Source organism: Antennarius striatus, chromosome 23 (genome assembly GCF_040054535.1).
Source record: "Antennarius striatus isolate MH-2024 chromosome 23, ASM4005453v1, whole genome shotgun sequence".
Classification (NCBI taxonomy): Eukaryota; Metazoa; Chordata; class Actinopteri; order Lophiiformes; family Antennariidae; genus Antennarius; species Antennarius striatus.
Window position 1 is genome coordinate 5757437 of NC_090798.1, and position 17155 is coordinate 5774591.

At 38.2% G+C, this 17155-nt stretch overlaps 1 protein-coding gene across 4 annotated transcripts in view; it reads left to right on the forward strand.

The window, feature by feature from the left end:
• Positions 1-17155, forward strand: part of nrxn2b (neurexin 2b) — a 581101-nt gene that overhangs the window by 242821 nt on the left and 321125 nt on the right. For all 4 annotated transcript variants that reach the window (XM_068307857.1, XM_068307860.1, XM_068307859.1 and 1 more), the window contains one exon: positions 1492-1793. In XM_068307857.1, coding sequence (XP_068163958.1) covers positions 1492-1793 — 302 coding nt within the window. The remainder of the gene's footprint in view (positions 1-1491; positions 1794-17155) is intronic.

Below are 17155 nucleotides of genomic sequence, written 5' to 3' on the forward strand. Positions count from 1 at the left end.
AGATTTGATGATCCACCCATCCAGGGCCCTCTTGGCTGTTTGAGTTTCCTGTAGTCCTTCCAGTTTGAGCCCTAAACCTCATTACCGGAGACTGATTCTTCATTCTGTCCTCCCTAGGGTAACAAAACCATGAAGGGTCAAACAAATACAGGAAGGGAAGTGTCACTTCACATCACGGTTCAAGTCAGGAAACCAGTTGATTTTTATGACTGCCAAAATGGGAAAAGAAGCAGTTGAGAGTTGAGAGGGTTTGCTGTTACAGGTTTTGCAGAAGTATTTTTTTTTTCCAAGAAACTGTTGACTCCATTTGTAATCTCTGATAATCAACGGGAGGCTCTTATTCTCTATTCAAATACACATTTATATTACACTGAGAATGTAGTCATCAAACAAAAAATACTGGAAAGCAAACATTTCAAGAAAAGTAGGTTGATCCTATAGAAAAGCATAATGAATGCTAATCTCCTGTTCTTTCATTTCACACTTGTCTTGTGATAGAGGTGTAAAAGTTGTGAGTATTGTTGCATTGGTGACAGCTGCAGGTGTTTTTTTCAATTTCTGACAGATGCTCACAGTGTCCTCCCCTGCTGTTAGGCTGCAGTTTGACATGTGTCCGTTGTACAAAGTGGTGGCTTTGACTGGTAGTGTGTGAACGAAGCTCACTGCAGTGAAAAGGGGCCATGTGCCGCAGACAGATTGACAGGCATTAGCAAAGATGTCAACACCTTTTCTTTTTGGCTTTCTGGAGCTTATCCTCTAATCTTCTTTGGTCTTGATGTTCATGTTTCTGGGGGGGGGTTCAACTGTTTCCTTCTTTTCCATCAGTTTGTATTCTGATCTACTTGTTTGCTTTACTTCAACAAAGTCTGTCTTAATGCATGGGAGATGCGTCACTCTGCATCAAAGATTAATTGACGTACCCATCTAATGAGAAATATTTCACCTCTTCTGATGTTGCAAACATACTGGCAGTCCTTAGGGTAACAGTTAATGACTTCACAGTGGTTTAATATATGGACTTCCACCAATGAGAATGGAAGAAGTATTTTCAATAAAATGTGAATCCATCCATTTGTTTCAGATCCAATAATCAACACTTACATAATGAATGTGTGTGTTGCATGAATTAAAGCTGCTGGACCACATTCTTTTTTAGAATCAGTAGAGTTAATTTCATCTTAACATATTTGACCTACGACATCTCACATAAACAATGATAGTGACATTAGTCTTATTTCCCAACTGGTTCACTGTTGCCCCACAGGCATCTCTTAGGATATTTACAAATGCAACATATTTTTTATATCTGTCAGTGAAAAAAAGAATTTATTTCATTGCAGTAACTACTTGACAAAAAATATTGTGTGTATTTCATCTTAGAATTATTTACTCTCTTGGAACAATGAAACTCCATGACACTAACCGATAATGTCAGCGTAACTCTATTTTTTGAGACTTATATTTCCATCTCTCACTCTTGTTTTTTTTTAGGCAAGGAGGAGTCAGTAGCCACCTTTAAGGGAAACGAGTTCTTCTGCTATGACCTGTCGCTGACACCCATCCAGAGCAGCACGGATGAAATCACGCTTTCTTTTCGCACTCTGCAACGCAACGGCCTCATGTTGCATACTGGCAAGTCGGCCGACTACGTCAACCTTTCCTTGAAGAGTGGTGCAGTTTGGTTGGTCATCAACCTGGGTTCGGGGGCATTCGAGGCCCTGGTTGAGCCTGTCAACGGCAAGTTCAACGATAACGCCTGGCATGATGTGCGCGTCACTCGCAACCTGCGACAGGTAAACACTGCCCTTGTAACCCAGGGCCACCGCAGTCAGTGTGGTGCCTCTGTCTGACACCCACAATGTCTCTGCTTGTATAATTTGTCTCATCTTTTCTCTCAACACAGGAAATAATTGTTTAAACTTCTTTCTCTCATCTCCTATTGCTTGCTGCCCAACAAAAGTTTGATTTTTTTTTTCCAGGTTGGAGCTAGACCAGAAGGCCTATGTTTTTGTGTCCTTAACTTGTGTCCTTCACTTTTTTAAACGACCAAAGACTCATCTCACCAAAATAATTCAAAGGCAAAAATTTTGATAGCACATTACATATCAAGTGGAAGTTAGACAGTTATTTCTATTATATTTTTATCAAAGTTAACATGTATTCAATTGAAATCAAAGAATCAGTCATATGTGTACTTAAAATGGATATTGTTACATTAATGACCAAGTCAAAAAAGTGCTTGAGTCAGATGTATGCACATTATTTACTTGGCTACACAAAGATAATGTACCCTAATTTACCAAAGGTGAAAATACGCTTAAACTGTTTCCAAATAAATTACCCAATGTATCTTTACAAATCTTTAACCGTCGCCAGTGGGAAAATAGCATTATCCAAATGTTTCTGTTTGTGCATGCCCCAGTTGAGCGGAATTGTTTTTGTCAGGAACAGGATTAGGACCCTAACGCAGGACACCAGTAGAGAAGTTGTCCTCCATATTTTAATCAGGCAAAACAAAAAATCCAGGGAACAAGACAAAACTCAAGAATTCCAAAACGAGACGGAATGGTATGAGTACAAGACCATTTGGCAGAGAACAAAAAGAACCAGGCTTAAAAAGCCTCAGGCTGATCAGCCTGATCACGTCCAAGTGTCGAGATGAGGGACAGGTGTGGAGACGAGACTCAGCCCAAAAGTTCGGCTTCCCCTCCTACCACACCCCAGCACAGCAGAGCAGCAACACCGAACCTTGACAATGTGTTCATATACACATGCAAATACAAGTACAAGTGCTGTATATGCACGAACACTCTGCTTTCTCTAGGTCATTAATTGGCAGTTGCAGATACCAGCAGCAAGATACAATCAATTTCCACTACACTGGCTGTGCTTACTACTTCACTTTTTTTTTTTTTTAATTCTGTGTAATTGTAATGAATGGCTTGTCAGACCTAATAATAGGTATTGTAAGAAGCCCTGGATGCTAAAACGCCTGATGTGAAAGCATTAACACAAAGATGGGACATCAACTTCTTTCATTTGTGCATGCAAATTACCCGAAGAAACAGCAAGTAGTATCAAACTCGTGCACAGTCGGATACTGAAGAAGTTCCAACCCACGTCAAAAAGGGAAAGCTGAACACAAAGTGATTCTTAATGTAAACAAAGTGCTTTGAAATTAGAGGGAGAAATTTCCACGTGGCAAACCAGATTCTCTACTTTCTATAATATTGAATATTGCTATTATTGGATATGTATTTAGTCACTGAGACATCCAAATTATCCAATATTTGTGGAGCAAATGTTCTAATAGTCTCTAGATAAATGATTCAACTCACCAACAACACTTTTGATGAGACATATCAAACACAAGATAACACACAACCTCTGTAAACACAGTCGGGGTGAATTAGAGTTTGTTGTAGATGTTTGTAACCATAAGACTGAGATTTTGAGCTTGGGAGTCAAATTTTAAAGGTTTAAGGAGTCCATCAGGATCCAAACACCGAGCTCCAACCGGAAAAATAAATAAATAAATGAATAAATATTGGGCAATCAACAATCTGATGAATGAAAGCCATCTTTCATCCATATTTATGTAAGTTGGTTTAGTTTCCACACATGAAGTCATTTTAAGACTCCTAGTATTGTTAAAGTAATATATTTCGTTCTTCGTATTCAGTGGATACAATTGCAAGTTATGCAAGAGTTTTAAAAAAATAAATCTTGGATTCACCTCATTTTCTGGCATGCACATGCGCGCGCGCACACACACACACACACACACACACACACACACATAAATATATGTAGTTTGTGATTGATCAGTAGAAGTGCTGCCTTATTTCAGAATGTTTACTTGCTATTTGTAAGCTGTAAAAACAAAAAAAATGTGTCTATGTTTGAATGTGTGTGTGTGTGTGTGTGTGTGTGTGTGTGTGTGTTTGTGTGTGTGTGTGTGTGTGTGTGTGTGTGTGTGTGTGTGTGTGTGTGTGTGTGTGTGTGTGTGTACAAATATGATGCAAAAACCATAGTCCCAACATCCAGTGAACCCACAAAAAATATCCATAAAGCAATCAAAGTCCAAAACTATATGAATAAATAAAATCCACAAGGAAAATAACTAACAGGAGTAATCACAGGAACTCAGCAGGCAGCATGACGAAACAGTGATAGATGGGTGGTACAGGGAAGAACACGCAATTGTACCCAAGTGGCAACAAACACTCAAAATGGAAGGAAAATTGGATTGAATTGCCCCTATATTTTTATATTCAGAGTTCTTCCCTTCAACATGCCCAGTCTTTCCACCCCAGTTTTAATGAAAATCCATCAAAAAGGTTTTGTGTAATCTTGCAAAAAGATAGACACCGGTGAAAACACCATCTCATTGTTGGAGGTCATCGGTGAACACATGTTTTGACATGCCACTTGTTGTGGAAACAAGAGCCGTCTTCATCAGCTAATTCATGTAAGCTGATCAGATGCCTACACATACTACCCACACTATCCATCCCAGGTGATGTGGGATCACCTGGGATGGATAGAATGGATGGATGAAATTTGTTGCACTCTTTCAAGCTTGAATCCACTGATTGTTGTAATCAACACAACTGTCGGCCTTAGTGTTAAAGTGTTCACGATGTACACAGGAACACTCCAGCAAAGAATCAGGAGTTTGACATGTGTTTGACATTATTATTATTATTATTATTATTATTATTATTATTATCAATAATAATAATAATAATAGTAAAGCCATCTGGCTGTTGTATTGCCAGTGCAAACTTTTATATAGCTACATACATGCTCTATAAATGATCTTCTATCAGACAACTTAATTTTCATCACAATGTGCACCCAAGGATATTGACTCAGACACATTCTTCATTTATTACCAGCCAGTGTGTGCTAATAAAGCACCTATTGTACTCCTAATGCCCATTGTGGTTTGTGTTACTTGAGACACCTAAAATCCATAGAACTACATGCTCCATTACTTGAAAACATGTGACAACCTACACGGCACACCCACAAAATCAAATCATTGTTTTTTTATTACTCCTCCCATTGGAGCTAATGTGATATCCTGCATTATAATAAGACATGCAGGAGGATAGGATTCCAGCCGAGGTTAAGGAGAAGGCCCAGTGCTCTTGGAGGTCTCATCCTGTCCTCTGTATGTTTCTCCTAATCGCTCTTGCAATGTCATGCATATCTACCCCTGCATCACTAAGCCCCAAAATAACTGAGCTCTCACTCGCTCCCTCCTCCCTTGTGTGTATATTTGTGATTTTTCTCCACAAAACCTATAAATTTATCATCCTTGTGTGGGCTAAAATGAAGCAGACAGAATTAGGTGAGGCGATAGTGACTCTTCTCCAAAAGAGTGGAGCGTCAGGGAAGGAATGGGGGGAGAAATGGATACGTTCCACGCCTCACGTTTGATCACAGATTCAGAGCTCCCCTCTGTGGCACCTGGTGTAACTGCAACTATGAATGTGGAGAAGGGTTTTCGTAAAGTTTGAGTAATCCCAGTGGATCGCTGATGATAGGCATGAAAGGACACTTCCCTTGACCTCTTCTGAATGTTCTCCGGCAATGCGCAATCCCCACCATTCAATACACAGTTTGGATGCATCAAGATTTCCCCTTCTCCCTCCCACTCCTCGCCCTGACACGATGACCTACTATCATGGAAATCTTGTAGAGTTTAACAGTGATGATCTTTTCCCTCTCACGGGATCACATATGTTATTACTGCAGAAAGACGAAGGGCAAAAACAGGAACCGTCATGTCAGGATATCTTGAGAAATAGATATCTTTTACACTGCCCTAAAGCAGAGCACACTAGAAGCAAATATCAATTGTGATGACGCTCTTATTAGTATAAATACTGCTGCTTCTTTGTTGTGCTCTACAGTAAATTCAGTAAATGTTGATTTTCTGATCTTTTTTAAATCCCCTTATAATTTTACCAGAAGCCGTAGTATTATAAGTATTATATTTACAATCAGATAAAGGCTTTTCTGGTATCACAAGCAGCACTGAACAAAAGAGAGTCCACAAACATGGTCAGGGTTTCTATTGCATCAGTGTTTATAGTGTTCCATCTGCAGACATACTGTATTAAGTTCAACAGAACAGTTCAAACTAACAGACACCAAAATGGAATTTTTGTATTCTGGGAAAGATTCCTGAAAAAAAAAGAAGACACAAGTCCTTCCACTCAGTGTGTTAGTTTATTTATTTATTTTGCTTGCATCCTGACATTAGAGATATATTTTCCTAGAAATGTCAAAAAAATGGAATTACAGTTAGTATATCGTTTATGTATGCATGTGCAGAAAACCGTCAGCTGCACAGGCACTTGAATTATTGATCCTCTGATCTTAACCATTTGAACATCTTCTTGTAGTGCAGTGCAAGTTTTTTCAGCTGTGTATGATGTGTATGATCACTGTGTTCTGTGCAGTTTACAGTAATGTAGATGCTTTGATGGAATTTGCTGCATGGCACCAGGACTCTAACAATATCTGAAGGAGCAATTACATCACCTTAGCGTGTTGAAATTACAGCAATGCAGTGTTAGGAAAGTGCACCATTCTTTCAATGTAGAGTATAAAAGTGCTAATCACATGGCCTTACATCAAAACTATGTGTCTGTAAGTATAGAATTCTCATGTATCCCAAAAAATGCCGTTGAAAAAAACGTGAGAGACACCGACATGCACGTAACGTCTGTATTTTTGTTTGTTCATAGGAACCAAAAAGAGTGAGGGAAGGATTTTGTGCACAACAGAGAGTGCTAAATGAGGTGTAGTGCTGCTCCCAGAGAATAAAGGAATATCTGAACGGTGGGAGGATGGGGAGCTCATGGAAAGAGACAACAATTTGTTTTCTACTGCAAAATAACCAAACCAAACTCAGCTTACTTTGAATTCCCCTGTGTGACTGGCCAAAGCGCTCCAAACATCCAACAAGCTACAGCCATACAGAATGTTGGGGAGCTCAGACATTGTGTGGAGAGACCTTTGAACTATTTTTCTTTTATTCACCTTTCCTACCTTTTGTATTCCATCAGTACCATTTGCCCTTGTCTGACTCCCTTGTCTTTCTATCTGCATCAATGTTCTTTTTGGATCTTTTCCATATAATTTTTGCAGATTTTTGATTAATGACTCATCAGTGTTGAATCCTGAGATTCAACTGTCTGCCTGGAGTTTAGCTGGAAAGGGCAAATTTTGATCGATATGTAGATCGGGTTGAGCAAAGGTCACACAAATGCATATGCAGTGTGGCTATTTTGAGTTTGAAAATTTATTTATTTCTTGTTTCATACTGTATTTAAAAGTTGGTACGGTAAAGCTTGAAAAAGCTTTCCAGAGAGGCATATTTGTAAATATAAATATGATTTAGACTACAGAGATATGACACACTTGTAATTCAAATTGTAGGTTGGAACAATTTAATCACTACCGTGTGGTCTCTGTCAGGCCGTTTCATCATTTATTATTTTTTAATTAATTCCTGTCTGTTCAGTCTCTTCAGTCCATCACTGTCTCTTCAGCTATCAACACAGACATGCACAGCATCTGACATTCATTCTAGTACTAGGCTTGGGCTGACGCTGACGTGGCAGCTGCTGATTTCATGTTGGCAGCAGTATCCAGTCCATCGAAAGACTTAAAAAGTCAAAAGTATTCTTGAAAACAGACAGTTTAACAGTGTTTGAAAGGAAATCTTTTTTTTTTTTTTTTTTGCCACTGAATCTGGAAAGATCATGTCAAGAGAACTTACTGAGAAGAGAAATTCCAAAAAGATCAGGCTGGTTTGGAAATCGATTTTAGAGCATGTTCTGTTTCCTTATAATACATTTATATCATGCAAAACTAGTTTTACATCTCAGACATAGAGCCCTGAAAATTAACTTTTTTTCAAAGCCTCACCTATTTAAATAACAATAAAAGCTAATGAAATATTTTGGGGGTAAGTACATCTCTGAAGGCATGCATATAGCAAATGCTCACACCCTCATAAGTAATAATGAATATTAGATAAAATGCAATAAAACGATCATATTATTAGTTTCAAATTGTGAAATTCAAATATGTCTTTCACACATCATAGAATATGCTGCTAACTAACTTCAACTGTGATGCCAGCACACAACCACTCAGCTGTGATGTGGTTGTTATATAATTAGAAGCTGCAAAGTAAATGGACAAAGGGGAAAATAATAGTGTGATTTTAAAATGAAACGCCATGATGGGAAATCCATGAGGGAAAATCACTGTGAACGAGGAATTTAAATATATGTACCCTCCTTTCCTCACTCTGTCACTGATACATTCTATTCCCTGTTACTAAAACAACTCAAAGACACAATCATGTTTAAAATAGAGGAACATGTTTGGGAGATTATCATTTATATCATGAAACAATATGCTTGACCAGCCTCAATAATTGTTCTTGTTCTGATTGTTCTTCAGCCATTATTGTAACCCAGCATCCAGTTACACTCCCTTTGCTTCATCCCCTTAAATCCCAACTCTCCCTCCCCTTCATCCAGCACTTCAGTTAGACACAGCCTGAATTCCTGGGAGAGAACTAGTCAGAGCCTCTCCTTCTCTTCCTTCCCTCTCTTTCTCACTTGGATTCAATCTGTCTTTCTCATCCATTCTTACTAGCCGCTGAGCAGCAGCATGTACAGTGTTGTTGGGATGTCAGTTGTATATGGGTGCTGTAGCCTAGTAGTTGGAGCAACCGCATCCAAACATCCCAGTCCTCCACGTAAACATTCCCAGGACAGGACTGAGGAAAGAAAGTCTCATTAGACCAGAACACAGAACTTAGAGTCCAGTTTGCTTTAGTCCTTGACCCTTCTGTGTTAACAGGATTAGTTACAGTATTTTCCGCACTGCAAGGCGCAGCTAAAAGCCTTTAATTTTCTCAAAAACCAACAGTGCACCTTATAACCCAGTGTGGCTTATATGTGAAAACTGTTTTAAAATAGGCCATTCATTGAAGGTACGCCTTATAGTCCAGTGCACCTTATAGTGCGGAAAATACTCTAGTTAGTTAGTTAGTTAGTTACTTAGTTTTCAGGAAAACAAAAATGAATTTGGTCAAAAAGCAAAAATAGAAAATTAAGATAAAAATTAAGACAATAATAATAACAATCATCATCATCAAATGTCAGTCAGTCATTTTCAGATTACCACTGCTGTATCCGCCGCAGCGGGTCACGGGGAGCCGGAGCCTATCTCGGTGGCATAGGGCATGAGGCAGGGGACACTCCGGGCACGACGCCAGTGCACCACGGAGCCACACAAAGACATACAATCGTGCACACACACACTCATTCCTACGGGAAATTTGGAACAGCCAATCAACCTGAAGTGCAGGCTTTTGGAGGTGGGAGGAAGACGGAGAACCCGGAGAGAACCCACGCAGACACGGGGGGAGCATGCAAACTCCGCACAGAGCGGGACTCGAACCCGGGTCCGCCATGTTGTGAGGCGGCAGTGCTAACCACTGCGCCACCGTGCCGCCTGACCATCAATTGGTTACTCAAAATGATTTTGTCTGAATCCATTAGATATCATACATTTATATGTAATACAAACACTCGCAAAACCAATCGCCACATTTGGATTTGCTCCACCTTTTTATTTCTCAATAAGAACAACATAATACACAGATATGCGATTTTATGACAACACAGGGTTTCCTTTTCAGGCTGGCAGGGGCAGTGGATTTGTTAGGATATGCAATAATGCCATGCTCACATGTCTGTCTCATTTATTCCCAATGACAATGAGAGTAATACTAATATGCTCCAGCTGTGTTGATGAAGTAAGAGGCATCGGCATCATGTGTACTTTGGTGTACATCCAGGTTTCTTCTGCCTGATCGGAGAGAATCACAGCATCTGCCTGTACATTGAGCAAACTACAAATCCTCAATGAAAAGTTATCCTGTCTGTTTGACACAAACACAAAGAGGTTCTTTGCATTAGGCAGTAGAAAAGAGGCTCATTTGCATCACATTTCCACTGCATTAACATATCCAGCAGCATCCTTACACATATTCACTCATCAGCCTCATTTAGCACATACCTGCTTCAGCGCCTCCATATTTATTCATCCGTCTGCCACAAACCTATAATCCGATAACACATTTCAGTGACTTAAGCACATTCACAGATGTGGAAAGGGATATTAGAATTCACCACACAAAAACAGGTTGGAAATTGACAAGGATCATGTGGGGAGTTAAAAACAGTAAAAAAAATGACGGTTATTACAGACAGACCGATAATAGATGAGATAGTCTGGATGTGTGATCATAATACTCAATGTGTGGCATGTCATAGCACAAGAAGCAATTTTGGATACCACCATTTTGTACATTGTGTTTAACAGTATGTCAAACAATGAAGAATGAAGTCAATACTTGGATACGCGAAGATCACAAATCAAATTCGACTCAGTGGCAGAATTAGCAGCAAATAATAATCCATTGTAATCTCACACATTTGGAAAAAGACATTTAACCAACCAGTAATATAAAGTGCACCATAACATGTTGTTTATTGCTGAGTTCATCTTCAGCCTTTGCTAAAACATGTATTTGTGGGTTTACATTGAACTTCCGTGATTAGTTATGATTTCCATCAAAATTGGTTCAACCATGAAGGGAAGGATGGAAGAATGATGAAAGCTGAAGGAGATCGGTGGAACCAAAGAACAGGAAAGAAACTTACAGCCCTCTGCGGTGCACAATATGTTCTTTTGCAAATTTAACTCACTCACACTGAGAAGCACACGCCGTGATGCTTGTTCGCTATCTGCACAGTGACGTTATACTTGCTTATACGTACTTAGATCCGTCAGCAATTTTCTGAACCATCGTTATTGAGAAACTCACCAGAGTGAAGGACAGGCAATTGCAGTGAACGCGGAACTAGGTATTCCTAAACGAGTTTTAGTTATATATTATATTTTTTTTGTTCCCTACATCCAACAGTCTCCCACTGAGCATCGGCTATTAGAAAGTATCTGATACCAAGAGAACTCATTGTCCTCGTACGGCCAATACAGTGGTTTACATATGCATTTCACATATTGAATTTAATAGAGCTGTTTAACTTGGCAGGAAATATCACCCATTACCTCGCATAAACCCCTCAATATTCCACAATATTTGGCTGTCACATATTTCTAAAAGCCCAGATTTGATGTTTGAAGGAGAAAGTCTCATCATTCTTTGAGCTCTCTTACCATTAAATATAAATATATCTTCTCTTGGAACTACAGTATTGATCATTTCCACAGCTTGGTTATTAAAAATGTATCCAACTTATTTGTCGTTGTGCTGCAGTTTAGTAAGGTCCACCCTGAACGTAAAAGAGGTAAAAGACCTTTTTAAAGGTAAAAGACCTTTTTTTTTTTTAGAGGTAAAAGACCTTTTTACCTCACCCTGAGGTAAAAGACCTCCAGTGATGCTTGAGATCAATAAAGCTTCTTTCATCTCTGCAGTTTTGCTATTCTGGAGACATTGTGCATTTTTTTCTAACACCTTTAAACTAACTAGTTACCAAAGCTTTCTATCATTTGACAAGAAAAATTGAACAAAATTTTAATTTTCTGCATGATTGACTCAGCAGTGTAGCGCCAGTTCAACAGTACTTACAATTCTCAAGGCTGCGGTAAAAAGCCTGACTTTTATATTAGCTAAGCCTCTAGATCTTATACATGTCTCCGCATTTCTTATTCCACTGTTTAAGTTCAGTTTACTTTCCTGTCGTCAGGTATTCATTTAGCTCTTAAAACTTCTCGTCTTTTAGTAATTACCTCAGTCTAACTCCTTATGGAGATGTTCCTTCAATGTAATATTTTATCATCATGCTGATAAACATTAAATCCTAAGTCAGTCCCAACAATTCACCACTCTTAATCAGTAAGAGCATCACTATAAAATGTTATAAAATGTTTTAAATACTCATACACACCATTATAGGGTATTGCACACCATAAGGAAGAGCTCATTTCCAGTGCTCATCTTTTCACTGTCATCAGTTCATCGAGACATTTCAAGGATCATCAGCAGTTTTTTGAAAGGAAACATGTAGACATCCATCCCTAGGCTATTCTGACAAAGAATGGATGAGAAGGTTCAGCATTCAGGCGTCAAATGTCTGAGATTTCTAAAACATCAAAATGTTGCACTCGCACTCATTTTTTCTCCATTGCATCAAAAGCTATATTTCAGTGAGTCTCATAAAGCCCGCGGTTATTGTCACCTTTTTTAGGGTACATTTGTCTAACTTAATTATTTTCAGGTTCCCGAACATCAGAGCCTCCCATCATATGTGCTTTGATGTATCAGCTGTTGTTTTGTACAGTTGGGACATGGATTAAAGTGCGGTGTGGATATGCAAAATTAACACCCACCATTGAATCTTATTTACTTAGTTAATGGATTTAGAGGCGCCATTAGACAAAGTGGGTTACTGGTGACAGCACTTCATCACAAAACTAGGTCTGTGAGTTGGTGTGGATGAAGTTTCAGATTTGATTTGTTTATGGCTGCCACTTGAACTCGACTCCCACATACATGACTGCAGTAGCAGGCAATTATTTTCAGCCTGTAAGGCATCTCACCAGTTAGTCTCATTTCAAATCGTTATTTCATTACTGTTCGTATACAGCTCTGCTGTGTGTGTGTGTGTGTGTGTGTGTGTGTGTGTGTGTGTGTGTGTGTGTGTGTGTGTGTGTGTGTGTGTGTGTGTGTGTGTCTGTGTGTGTGTGTGTGTGTGTGATGTGTATAATATATGGCTCCGAATCAGAAACATGGTCTGTGGTTGGTTGACAGTCTCACATCAGGTCAAGGGGTTTATAATAATACTATAAACGATTTTCAGACTTTCACTGCTTTATCATCAGAATATTTGGAAAAGTTGTCATCATGGCATCATCTGGTATTTTATGGAGTTTTACACAGTCATTAAGCCTGTGAAGTATTACAGATTTTAAAATACAATCACATCACTGAGGCCAAAATAATAGGTACTGTTCAAAGCTGAAGATTCGAGCTTTTGGGTGAAATGATGGAGCCAGCAGCTGATTGACTTCCTGTTCCTGCAGCTTCACACTATCTCCAGCTGAAAACTTTTTAGAAATCACAATTTAGTTCCAGGAATATTCAACACACACACACACACACACACACACACACACACACACACACACACACACACACACGCACACACACAAACATATATATATATATATATATATATATAATATATATATCAGATATTTCCCGTAAATATAACATTAGTTCCACTGTTCCACCCTATTTTCAGAACTGTCGCCTGGTTCATTCTGCTGCCGATCCAGTCCTGATTGGCAGTGACATGATGTCTGACGGTCAGAAAATGATTGACCGTGTCAGTGACTAACATGAGATGTGTGACATGATTCCATGTTTATTGACTGATTTATTTTCTCGTCGTTGTTTTTTGTATGATTTGCTTTTCACAGGCGAGCATTGTTCTTTACTGTGGAAATTGCTTAAGTAACTGCATTCTTCTCTTCCAGGATGCTGCAGACACTAGAACACTGAATGAAATACCCTACCCATCTCTCAGGCCTAATCTATCCTGTCTCTCATGCTCAGGAATGTGAAACATAATATATGAATGAATTCTGACTTCTGAAACACCACTGAGGACTTTCTTTTTCAGTCTCAATACTGAAAATCAACTGCATTTATTGAAATGGTTGTTAATTTGTCCCAATGTTTTTACTTTATATGAACCACAGTAGCCCCGTAACTTGTTATTTTGAAAGAATTTGCTTTGAGATTTGCACAATTTTAACCAATCCAAACATGATTGGCACTGTCCAGAACTAAAGAACGCCATCCTGACATTGCCAGACCCAACCACCAGCCAAGATCGCTGACCAGATTACACTCTGAGTGAATACTTCCACTGATGTATATTCCCTCATTCCCTTCTCCTCACAAAACAAACATCCCCATCAAAACTACCCAAACCCTCTTTGTGAAAGTTGATTTTCTAACTCTGGTCTCTTTTACTAACAAGATTCAGAACTTTTTCCGGTTTGATTCTTTTCATTATTGAATTTTCTTTTCCCTTAATATTTTAATTTCAACGACTAACACTGTGTCATTCACGGAATGTGAACCATCTGTTTCTCTACTTAACTTGCGACTTACATACTAACAAATGTATTGTTATCCTTTTTATTTCTTTGGTTTAGATGATTTTATTTTCTAGAGTACCCTCTTAAAAAATAATGGTTGCTTTCTTTATTTCTTTATTTGGATTTTTTTTTCTATTAAACAACATGACAGAGCTATTGTACTTAATTCAAGTAATATTTAACTACGATAGTACTTTTTTGCTTTTTTCTGTTAAAAGGAGAAGCTGGTTTTGCTATTATTTTTTTATCTTTCTTTCCCACTTTTTGGGGGTTTAGATATGTTTTCTTACGTTTAAGGTTTGTCATTTTTTTTTCTTTCTCCTCCCCCTATTTTCTCCTGAAGCACGCAGGCATTGGACACGCTATGGTAAACAAACTGCATTATATGGTAGATATCATTCTAATTGTCTTATACTTTGGTTTGCCCTGGGTTTTCCGTTTCCTCTTTCTATTCTGTTTGCTTTACTGAAAGTACAATCCACCATCAATTTCAAGGTAGCTGAAAAACTCCACCTCTCTTTTTCTTTACGCCCTCTCTCTATATATACTGTATATGTTATTCCTTTTTTTCTCATCCAGTTCTCCCCTTCCTGAAAAGAATTAGTGTTTATCCAAAGAGGTCTTCATAAAAAAATACATTAAATATAGAGTTTTGACTTTTTTTCTTCAAAGCTTTGATTTTCATCCCTTCTTATTTGGTCTTTTTCTTTGTTTTTTACTCTATCCGTATGAAGAAATAAAGAATCATAATGCAATGTGTTTTCATTGTCAGCATTTTTAGCCCTCTTTTCCCTTCTTACTTTCTCCTGATTTATTTTCTTAGAGGAACCCTATTAATTGGTCATACTCAGCAGAGTTCTCACCTGCACAAATAACAAAATCAACCTCCAGTGACAGTAAGTTTCTTGTTTTTCTTTTTAAAGTTCATTAGTATCAGCAATAATTACCAATGAGAGAAATGGCTGTGCTGTTAGCTGTTCACACTGTTTTAGAGCATGTTGCTATTCAGGCTTCCAATCTTATGATTTATGGAGCCATAAAGACTGTTTACAACTCTTGATTTAGTGGTCAACGCCCTCACTGTGAAGTAGTCCTGAGGGCTCGATCCCATGAGTGGCCTTTATCTGATTTATATTCAAGATGAAGTTATTTCCAGACCAGAACCTGCACCTGATCCTGGACACATTCCCTTCTTACACAAACCTCTATACGCTATACACAGAGTGCTTTACGCTGACAGTTGTTCCCTGAAGATGCAGGAATCTTTAAAAAAAAAAAAATGTAAAAATGGATGATTTAATTTTTAAGCAGTATTTGGAAAATTTGCCAAGGTAATTTGATATTCATGTTTAAAAATATTGCACTCTATGTATGTAGTCACTTGCTGTCATTGGACAATCTAATTAAAGAATGGTAACTGCTTGGGAGATTCTGATCTGTGTGTGATCAATCCCTCATTAACACTAACATTATCAGATATTTATTCTACTTTATTGGCCCCACTCCTTGCATGAAGATACATATCCTCTTCTTTTTCCCCCTTTAATATGCAAATTGCATTTAGTATATATGTTTATGTATATATCATGGCAAAAATATATACATACATATATCAATTGTCCTAATATACTTAATATGGCCATAAAACATTTAGTCACATTCTCTTGCTGTATCACAGCTTTGTTTTTTTCTTCCTTTTTTTTTCTTTCTTTATTACCTCATTTAAACATAATTCTTAATTAACTTACTAAAACCAATAATGACCTCACACCATATGAAAATACTGAAATCAACAAAGGGGAAAGAGTAAAGAGGAAAGACTGATTATCCAAGTTTTGGTGTCAAAATGAATAAATCTGCCCAATCTTTATCACTTGACTTTTGGGCACTGCTCAGTCTCATTGACTATTATTTAAGTGAAGGCGTGATAGTAAAAGGTGATGATAAAACAGTATCTCTTAAAGTTGATCACCAAGACTGGGATGTCTTCTCCCCTCCCAGCTTTCCCTATTCTTTAAAAAACCCTCTCATTTCTGTTGATACCATCTGTGATCGATGACACTGGTCCCATCCTGTCCCTCTTCAACATTCTTAATTCATGTAGTGGTAGTGTTCCTGCATCCTGTTTGCATGTTCCCATTAGTTAGCAGACCTCCTACCAGCATGTGTCAGTCTGTGTATAGATGTGTTTTTGTTTAATTTTGTTTTTAATTATTAGTTTGCTTTTATCCTGTTTGTTGCATCCCTGTCCAAATGTATCTCCTAACATTGAAAGTTCTTTTCATCCCCCCATTGTCTGGTGCATTGGTACCCTGCAATTAAATGGACTTCCCCTCTATATTCTCATTGTGCTGCTTCTTGACAGATGTATGTTTTTATTTATTTATTAATGTCTTTGTTTTTAATAGATTGTCTGTTTGATTTATGTCTATTGGAAACCTCCCCCCTAACCCCACGTCCATGTATCTTGTCAGCTCTCCATTTAGGTGCATGGCTTGTGTGTCACCCTTTTAGCTTGGATGGGTTCATTTTGTTTTCTCTTAACCAAAACAAATCCTTGACACATGAAAATTCAGTCCAAATCTGGACCTGGTTTGAGCAATCAGACTGCAGAGGAATTTTAAAGAAGCCTCACCTAATCCTATCACTCACAAAATTTACTAAAACAGTGCTACTAATCTACTGTTTGAATCAAACCTTTGTTGTAACTGTACTAACAACCATTTTTGTGTCTGACTTTCCCTTACTTACAAAAGTACTAACCAATTTTGTTCACCCCTCCCCCTTTACCCAACCCTTTAACTCCTGTTGGCACTACAAAAAAAAAAAAAAAAAATCCTCCCTAAACCCCGTGACAGCTGTTGCCCGAACAGCATCCAACTCTGGCCTCCCAATCCTCCCCATGCCATTACTAACC